The 9,895-nt window shown below is 44.1% G+C and overlaps 1 protein-coding gene across 4 annotated transcripts; it reads left to right on the forward strand.

Annotated features, from left to right (window-relative positions):
- Nucleotides 1-4,667: 4,667 nt before the first annotated feature.
- On the forward strand, nucleotides 4,668-9,474 carry LOC125525894 (glucose-6-phosphate/phosphate translocator 2, chloroplastic-like). 4 transcript variants are annotated; one of them, XM_048690901.1, is made up of 6 exons: nucleotides 4,668-4,998; nucleotides 6,537-7,024; nucleotides 7,105-7,330; nucleotides 7,892-8,114; nucleotides 8,453-8,666; nucleotides 9,213-9,474. In XM_048690901.1, the coding sequence occupies exons 2-6, from the start codon at nucleotides 6,542-6,544 to the stop codon at nucleotides 9,222-9,224; spliced, it is 1,158 nt and encodes a 385-aa protein (XP_048546858.1). In that variant the 5' UTR covers nucleotides 4,668-4,998; nucleotides 6,537-6,541; the 3' UTR covers nucleotides 9,225-9,474. The 4 variants fall into 4 exon arrangements, with proteins under 4 accessions (XP_048546858.1, XP_048546857.1, XP_048546861.1 ...); XM_048690900.1 differs by having other exon boundaries at nucleotides 4,670-4,982; XM_048690904.1 differs by lacking the exon at nucleotides 4,668-4,998 and adding an exon at nucleotides 6,044-6,068.
- Nucleotides 9,475-9,895: the final 421 nt, after the last annotated feature.

Below are 9,895 nucleotides of genomic sequence, written 5' to 3' on the forward strand. Positions count from 1 at the left end.
ATTTCTAACAACTTAACCTCTACCTCTATTGTGTCTTCTCATTTGGTGCTAGGTCCCATATATGATGATGCGCCGATCCTCGATGACTTCATCCTTACTTTGGACAAGACGATGACCATGGTGGACTACGATGCACCCCCACATGGTTCCAACACGATGATGACGTTGACCACGATTTGGTCTTTGACACTACCTCTCCTACACCACATGAGTGGAATGACAACGGTAACATATGTGATGGTACTTCACTTGTCCCACTAATGGACTATCTTGCAAATGATTGCTTGCATGATGTTGATCACCTTATGGAATCATGACATACTACATCCTCTACTCATTTCGATATGCCACCCATTTATGATGAATATGATGTTGAGCATGTCGAATTACCTAGTTGTGATGCTATGCTCCATAGGATATCATGTCAAAATTGTATTGGTCACATTATGTTTGACAATCCATTAAACTTGTCATATGCTATGAGTGAGATCTCCCATATTGCATCATTCCAATCTCAACATAGTAACTATGCATGTTCTATTCAAATAAATCCCATTTGTACTTATGGCATAGATGACGAGATCATGGTTATTGGTATGTGTTTCTCTTGTGATGATATTACTATGCTACCTTTGCAAAATTTGTGCAATTCATCTCATATGCCATGCCATGAAAATTATTGTGTATCACTTAATTCCATCCCTTGTGTGCACCATATGCATACCATTCATAACAATGCTCTAGATGTTACTAGTGATGCATTACACAGTTCGAGTCTCCATTATGCTATACATAACAACAAGCCTATCATGATGGATGGCATGTTTATATATCATGCATCTCATTTATTTGAGCATTGGATATTCTATGCTAACCAACACATGCATGTATGCATCATAATGGATGATGTGTACATATACCATGCACACACAATTTTTCCTTTGTCTTTGTTTTGTGTAGGTACTCACGAATACTCGTCCACCTCACAATTCCATGAGTTGACGAAACGAGCTCTTGAGAGCAACTATCATTTGGGATTCCATGGAGTATCCTTATTACCGTTCCCTTCGCGCAAGGACTACGCGCATCTCTTTTACTTGGCTCTTACACGGCTATGGGCTATATACCATTTGTCACCTTATGCCTATTTCACCGTGTTCACTTTGCATGTTATGCTTCCTTCCATGCCTTTGCCATGAAACTATTTACATAGGACTTCTTGCCAATACAATGAACCTTCTTTGCTCATATCTTGTTTTCATGCTTGTGTTATGTCATGTGCATTATGTATACCCACTATTTGCGCACATGACATGATTACCATGATTATATCTAGTATGTTGCATCTTTGCACTACTAGCTTGCATGACTTGTTTGCTTTGATCACTTACTTTGCTGCATCACCCATGTTACATATTTTCTCGTTTCATTGGGTTGATGGCATATATGTTCATGCCTTTAACATGATTTATCTTGATCATTGTCCCTTGCCTCCAATTGTTGCATCTCTCGTATTCACATGTAGTGAGTGCAACCATGCTATGCTTATTGATCTTGGAGAGTTGGACATCTTAGTTGTGAAGCATGCTTGTTTGCTTAAGCTTAATGTCTTTGATTGTTCTAGCATCAAATGCCTACATACCATAACCTACCCCCTTGTCCTTTCTTATGACAAGCATGATGAAAACACTTGTGGGGTAACTCACCACACGAATAGGTTTTGCAATTTCGCTAACCTCATTTGTTTTTCCGAGTGCTTGTCATGTTCTTTCATTTTGAAGGATTCACAAGGCGATACCGTCACGAGACAACTTGGTCATGTGAAGGCATATACGATGTGCGACGCCAACATCTTCAACGTCAAGGACTTGACCCAATACCATGGTGATGAAGATCACGATCCATGGACGGATCTCTCCAAAGGGGGGGGAGATGATGCGGAGCATCCCTACATCATCCCCATGGACTCTACTACAACCCATCAAGCACCACGAGGAGGACTAGTGACAAGATCTTGCGCACGTGCCATCGAAACCGAGGTTAACTCTTTCCTCTTCGAGCTTCATTCGGATTCACATGAAAGTTGGATTCTACCTCAAATGGAAAGCTTATGCATTTTGAGGTACCACGGAGAAGTCCATGAAGAAGTTAGGAGCGAGACCCAAGTACACATGGCGAAGGAGGAGGAAGGACACGCGAAGCACGAAGAAGCGGAAGTCCCGGACTACCCCGGGTGCCCGGACACATGCAGCCCCGGATGCCCGGCTACCGGCTAGGAGCCGTCCCTCGACACCCCGAGTGCCCAGCCCCTGTCTGGACGCTGGCCTTGGCCGCCCTGGGTGCCGACCTTGGCCGCCTCGGGTGCCCAGCCCCCCTGCTTGGGCGCTCCTCCGCCCACCCCGGGTGCTCCGACCCTCAGCCCCTGGGTGCCCGACCCTCTACAGCAGCCAAGGGCACGGCCCCTGGACACCCCGGGTGCCCGGGACCCAGGCCTCACACCTCTGGGTACCCTGGCCCCCTCCCCAGGCGTGCCCCAGGTGCCCGACCCTCCGTCTCTCGGTGACCCCCGGGTGCCCGGACCCCTTGACCTCGGGTGCCCGAACCCTCCACCATGGCTACATACATTTCGGGATAATTTACCCATGTACCCTTGTTTTACCCCCAATATGTCCCTAGCCAATAAGCACTCCTCATCTAGCTCATTTTTTGGGCTAACAAAGTATTGGATAGACATTGAGAGAGCTTTGCTCATCTTCTCTCCTATTGGAGGTCAAGACCCCTCTCTAGGGAAGATCCTTTGTGGATTATCAAGGCCTCCTCTTGGAGAAGATCATCACCAAGACCTCACCTCCTTGGGAGTGGGAAGAACTTTACCCTAGTGCTATTTTCCTTGAATTGTTCTTGTATTCTTGTGGATCTCATGTATGCTACTCTAGTGAATGTGTGATTTGTGTTTGTTCGAGTGATTCCCCCCTTGTGTTCTTGCGTGTTCTTCCCTTTCCCCCCTTCAAGTGTGAAAAGATCCCACCTAGGGTTTCACCCTACAACACATGGGCACTTCATTTATCCTTCGCAATTTAAAGATCTATGGCCGCCTAACCAAAAATCTTGGAACACTAATCTTATCTGCACACCCTTTGATGAGCAGGCATCTAACATCGTTATGCAGGTTCCAATAATTCAGTTAGGAGGCACTAACATCTTATGCTGGAAGCTACATAATTCAGGAAAATGTACATCCGAATCTGCATATAGGACTTGCCTACAGGATATGCAGGAACATGGAGAGTCTACACCCAGACAGGTACCTACATGTGTAAAGCAAATTTTAAAACAGACTTGGAGAACAAATGAGATGGTACCTAGAGTACAAAATTTTGCATGGAGGCTTCTTAGGAGAGCAATTCCAACAGGTACGAGGGCAGGTAAAATTTCTTCTCATATTATAAAACATTGTGTAAGATGTGATCAGGAAGAAAATGACATACACCTGTTCTTCACTTGTCCCTTTGCTAAAACTGCTTGGTTCTCTGAACCTTGGAATATTAGGTATGAATTCTTTGCGCAGAACTTTTATTGAATACCTGCTATTTATCCAGGCTTTGTTAACCTCCCATCACCCTCATGCCTCTCTCAATAACATAATCACTATTCTTTGGTGTATTTGGAAGTTCAGGAATGAAAACGTTTTGGTAGAAAATCAAACTCTCCTATGTAAGCAATAATAAATGGGCAAGATTTACTATCTTGTGCAGACATTGCAGGTTCACCAACAAAAATAAAGCAGGAAACAAGGATAGAATCTGCACACAATCAAAAGCAGGGATGCTCACTAAAAACAGATGCTTGGATAACAGGTTCCAAGGTTTATACCGATGCTGCATGGAAGAAGTACACTACTAACTCCAAAAACAACTCAAGGAAAATAGGAATAGGAATTTACATTCACACTGCCGAGAATAAGTAAGGAATAGGTATCTTAATCTCTGCAGCAGCTAAAAGTGTCAAAACTCCACTAGAGGCGGAGGCTACAACTTTATATGTTGTCTCGGAAATTGCTTCACACATCGTCAACATCAAAATCACTTTCCTAGCGAATAATTTGACATTAGCTCATGCAGTGGCGTCAAAGAATCTTCTTCAAGTCCCTGGACACTAGCAAAATATTTTGCTGCAACAATCAACATTCAAGCTCAGGTCTTCCATATTCCTAGGAAACTTAATGTGAAAGCTCATAATTGTGCCCCGCAAAAAAAAATCACAATTATGCAGCTTCTTTCTACATAGATGTTCATCCTTCGAGCCAAAAATTTGCTTGTTGTAAAGTAGATTATACAGGAGGTCACTGTCGTATGCGTGAAAGCGAGGCAACTTATGTGTTAAGAATTGCCAAATCCTTTATATAATCTGTATCTGAAATCAATACGCGTCACCACTCCCCTCCCTAGGATCCTTAGCATATGGTGCAGTACATTCACTGCCATGTGGACCCAACCCCACCTATCATGTGCACTGCAGCAGGATGCAATACTCTAAAGGTCTCTTGTAATCAATATTTCTCTTTTCTATAAAAATACGGTACACTCTTGCGTACTCTCGAAAAAAAACTCCAAATTACCATGGCTCGTCTCCTTGGAGAAGAAGCCCCTGGCATTTGTACAATCTAACAAAGAGCCACACGGCACCTAACCTCCCTGGCCCCCTCCCCAGCCGCCACCTTCCCCCTTCCCTTTGCCTTTATACTCGTCGAAGGAATTGAACTCCCTACCTCCGTCCTGCCTCGAGCAATCCCCCTCTCCCTCCTTGTGATCTCCGGGTTCCCGTCTCAGATTCCCAGGTTCGATCTTGACCCCCAGCTATCCCCACCTGCCTCTGCCGTCCTCGAATCCTTCGTCGCAGAGGCGCCGCTTTTACCTCTTCTTGCCGCGATTTGAGAAGAAGACTTTATTGATCCGAGCAAGTCTTCTTGGGCGGGAAGAAAGGTGAGATCTTGCAGAGGTTTGTTCTGTCGATCCTGTAAAAATAAAATAATTAACCTGCAACACCGCTTTATGATCCGTCGCCGTATCACCCATCTCTCTCACCCAGCTGCCAACCATCATCCGCGGTCGGCGCCTCGCCGCTGTACCTCCCGCACCGCCAACTCGTCGCCTCCCCCGTACCACCCCCCCTCTCCTGCAAGCCGCAGCCTCCGGCTTCTCTGTTCTATATTTCATAAATGGATGCGAAATCTGCCCAGTTAGACGACCGTGAGAGTTGGAGCTTGTGCAAAGGGGTGAAAGGCGACACCCTTACGTGTAGATTACTGGGCGAAAGCGATGTGCTTATGCACAATTTGTCCTCATGTACACCTTTGACCTTGCGTTTTAGCCTTTGGGGATTTTCCAGTGACCAAGCTCATATAGCTCCCAGTCTGGAATTTTTGTCACATAAGACCACCTACGTTTTCGTATAGACAGAAAAGACCATCTGTGATCCGTATTGACAAAAAAATCACCTATGCCGTGGCGGCAGGTTCGGCAGCCAACATGTGGCACCTGCCGCCACAGCCGACGGCTGCAGCTCGGTTGCAATAGAAATCCGGGTCTGCAACGGAACGGCGAAACGCTGGTGGGCCCTGCTGCCACTCCTGATGGCTGCTGCTCGTTTTCCTGCTGCTCACGATAGCATGCATGTGAACGATTACAAGTGCTCCTTTCTGTCACTAGATGAATCGGCCGGTGTGCACGTCAAGTAGTAGTATAGCAATGTCTAGCCTAAGGTGATCATCATGCACGTACCAACACGACTTTGTAATGGTAGTGTTTAAGTGACTGCGTGCACTCTTTGTATCGCGACGTTTCATGGATATGTACTACGTAAGCCCCTTCTAAATTTGTTCGAGTGCAGGCGGGCAGGTGCATGCGGGTACTGCGAGGGGAATTTTTGTCAGATAAGGAGCTGCCGCCATCGGGAGGGGCGGCAGGGCCACCAGTGCGTCCTATTCCGCTGCAGACCGGAAATTTCTGTTGCAGCCGAGCTGCCGGCGGCGGCTGTGGCGGCAGCTCTTGCCGCCGCCCACTGTGGTGGTAGGTGCCACTTGTCGGCTGCCAGGTCTGCCGCCACGGCGTAAATGGTCTTTTTTGTCAGTACGGATCGCAGATGGTTCTTTCTGTCAATATGAAAGCGTACGTGGTCTTATCTGACAAAAAATCCCCAGCCTGTGGCGTGCACGAATTGCATAGTGCTGACAAGAGATGTAACTGGTTGGATCATGCTTGGATGATGCATTCATTTGATAATAATCTCAAGGAAAGCTTGCATCAATAAAACTGGAGTAAATATTTTCAAGCATTGTTTTGGGGGAAGTTGTCCCATGTCATTTTCTTGATCACCTCAATGGAGGTCTCACTGAAAAGGAGCATCATATTTTTTGATCAGCTCAATGGAGGTCTCACTGAAAAGGAACATCATATTTTTTTAGCAGCTCTTTGTTCAGTTTGTATGTCACTTGCTATCTGTTATTCCTTTATGAATGTTTTTTGGTTGATCTGCAGGAGCCATGATACCTGCTGTGAAGCTCTCTCCGGCCGCCTTCTCTGTCACCAATCAACGGTCTAAATCAGCTTTTGTTCCGTCGGTGTCCATTCTCAACATGAAAAAATTTGCGTCCTGCTCCCTTAGACCACTCTACCTCACACGGCTAGATGACCCACACACTTCCGAGCTGAAGCCTCGGAGGCAGCTGCTTGACTTCCGGTGTGCAGCTTCAGCGGCTGATGACAAGGAGTCAAAGGCTGAGGTGGTGCCAGCCAGCTCAGAAGCAGCACAAAAGTTGAAGATTTCAATCTATTTTGCGACTTGGTGGGCGCTTAATGTAATCTTTAACATCTATAACAAGAAGGTTCTCAATGCTTTCCCGTATCCCTGGCTCACCTCCACACTATCCCTCGTCTGCGGCTCAGCGATGATGCTCTTCTCATGGGTCACCTGCCTAGTTGAGGCCCCCAAGACTGACTTGGATTTCTGGAAAGCACTTTTCCCGGTGAGTTCGTTCGTTCTGTGGCAACTATTTTATCTGTTGATGGAAATCATGAATCGTATTTGTTGTTTGCATTGATGAAGGTTGCTGTGGCTCATACAATTGGACATGTTGCTGCCACAGTGAGCATGTCAAAGGTGGCAGTGTCATTCACACACATTATCAAGAGTGCTGAGCCTGCATTCAGTGTTTTGGTGTCAAGGTTCATTCTCGGAGAGTCATTTCCGATGCCTGTATATCTTTCTCTTCTCCCGATCATTGGTGGTTGTGGTCTAGCTGCTGCGACAGAGCTGAACTTTAATATGATTGGTGAGTATAATTAAGTAAAATCCTCCTAAGTTGTTTCTCTTGTATCCTCTCCCTATTGGTTGTCGAGAAATTGATGTGCCTTTTGCTTCTAACCATTATAGTCATGTTGTTCATAGATACAAAGAAGCAGTTTCTGTGAGTTAACTGAGGTGACAATTCTTAATTGGTTAAATAATCGACATTCCTAATGTTTTTTGACATAAAACTGAAAAGACTTGCTAAATGATTATTTACTCTATCTGGATTCAAGTGAGCTTCAAGAACTATGTGCTTTAGATTTGAAACTTATGGAAATGAATAAACAGTAATCATACATATAATCTTTTATAACTTTGTGTAAATTAGGTGAATGGTTACATATAAACTGTGGCTAGTGCATTCTCCTTAACACAAGAAGATACAGCTTAAAACCTTTTTTTCGTGAAGTTTGACACCAGACAAAATAGAGGCTATAGCTGCCTAGGCAACTTTGCAATTCTTGATTGGTCTTGCACTGGTTAGGGGAGGCAGCTATTCTGATGTACTCCTTCCATGATGCTAATAGCCTTATCCTCCCACCAGGATTTATGGGTGCCATGATATCGAACCTTGCATTTGTTTTCCGCAACATCTTTTCGAAGCGGGGCATGAAAGGGAAGTCTGTCAGTGGCATGAATTACTACGCTTGCCTTTCAATTATGTCCCTGGTCATACTCACACCATTTGCTATTGCTATGGAAGGCCCCCAAATGTGGGCCACTGGATGGCAAAAGGCTCTTGCAGATGTTGGCCCCAACGTTCTCTGGTAAGCAGGAAAAATCAAGAATTCACTTTTCTTCTACATTTATACCATGTGCTGTGATTTGTACTTAAATTTCATGTGGAAACTTGAAATGATCTCCATATTCACACCATTTAAAGACATACTTCAACATTTTTGATACATTTATAACTCACTAGCAGCACTGTTGCTTATAGCCTTTTAATTCTCTTGACATATTCTGTTGGGAGTCTTTGTCAACAATTCAACATGTTGTGTTGGAGGTGACCAGGATTTATGCGCATTTGTACCCGAACATATATCGCATACTACTTTTCTTTGCATTGACAGTTTTCTGATGTTGTAAATGTTCGCTCATGTAGGTGGATTGGTGCACAGAGCGTTTTCTACCACTTGTATAACCAGGTGTCCTACATGTCTTTGGACCAGATTTCTCCATTGACGTTTAGCATTGGCAATACAATGAAGCGCATATCAGTTATTGTTTCGTCAATCATTATCTTCCGTACACCTGTCCGCCCTGTAAATGCACTAGGAGCTGCCATTGCCATCTTTGGCACATTCCTGTACTCTCAGGTAAATTTGGTTGCTTTAAGATTTCCTTCTGATTGTCCTTCCCTTGTATCAACTGAAATAAACCTTTCTTTTGCTGGACTAGGACAGGTTAGAGCTCCGTGTATGTAGCATTTAATATTTTTCACCACTCAATCTTGTGCATACAATTATGTGGCTCTCCTATGACCATAGAGGTGTAGAGGTAGCTTAAATTATGAATATGCTACTTTCTCATCCTTGCTGTTGTTGTAATTCGAAATTATGATTGGTTGCTTTGAGGGGCAGGTGACATTTTATGAAAAACGTGACTAGATCATGAAGAGAAATCATCAAATGATTACGTCAATACATGCTCAAAATACACTCAAGGTAGTTTGGCAATGACTGGAAGTATTTACTTGTCTGTCAACAAAACGGGAAATAAGAAACCATAGAAATATATTCGAGTAATGAAGACTCGATAAACTTCCGTTCTGTTGATTCTTCTTCCTTCAGTGTTTACGCCTAACTTAAATATTGCATTTTTATCTTCATAGTTGACATTTTCTTAACTGCATTCTGATGTAGGCAAAGCAGTGAGGTTTATTCTATTGTTGAAGGTCAGGTTCATGGACGAAGAATGTCTGCAGAAATAGTACCAAGCACTGGGGCAAATTTTGCTTGTGCAAGTGTCTTGTAGATACAGGTTTAGGTTTTCATGCGAGAGGCGATAATAATGATGGACCATGTTGCTGTTTCCTTGTTATTTGTTAAATCACAAACTGAACTCCTGTGGCCATGAACTGTCGTTGTATCCTGAAATAAGAACTGCATGGAAATTCGTCTGACAGTTCCGTTGCTGGAAAGTAACGATAGCCCTCTGCTTAAAGGTTAATTATTGGCATGCTTTCTCTTGTGTTTCCAGCTTCCAGTTTGTTGTTTGCCAGGAGCCCTGCAGCAGGAAAGGTCTTGTGGTAAAGTTATACCCACAGGTTGTTTGAAGTTTTTGTAAATCTCTCGTCACTTTTGTAGTCCTCTGAATCGACAACTGATCTTTATATCACTTCCACCTCACGGTATGCCATGATCTTGGGTGAAGCAAATATGCAACTATGGAGAAGCTGGAAAAGATAGTTTCTTGTATGATAAGTATTAAATCTCCAAATTGTCCATAACCATGGACATGTCTATTCGAATTCTAACCTATAAGAGCATCTTCACTAGGCCCCCCAAGAAGCCCCCAGGACCATTTTTTAGTCGCCGGCAGTAAA

The sequence above is a fragment of the Triticum urartu genome, chromosome 7 (genome assembly GCF_003073215.2).
Source record: "Triticum urartu cultivar G1812 chromosome 7, Tu2.1, whole genome shotgun sequence".
Classification (NCBI taxonomy): Eukaryota; Viridiplantae; Streptophyta; class Magnoliopsida; order Poales; family Poaceae; genus Triticum; species Triticum urartu.

Coding starts and splice junctions, on each gene's coding strand:
- LOC125525894 (XM_048690901.1), top strand. CDS start 6,542: ATGATACCTGCTGTGAAGCTCTCTCCGGCCGCCTTCTCTGTCACCAAT. Junction 7,025..7,104: donor TCTGGAAAGCACTTTTCCCG/GTGAGTTCGTTC, acceptor GCATTGATGAAG/GTTGCTGTGGCTCATACAAT. Junction 7,331..7,891: donor GCTGAACTTTAATATGATTG/GTGAGTATAATT, acceptor TCCTCCCACCAG/GATTTATGGGTGCCATGATA.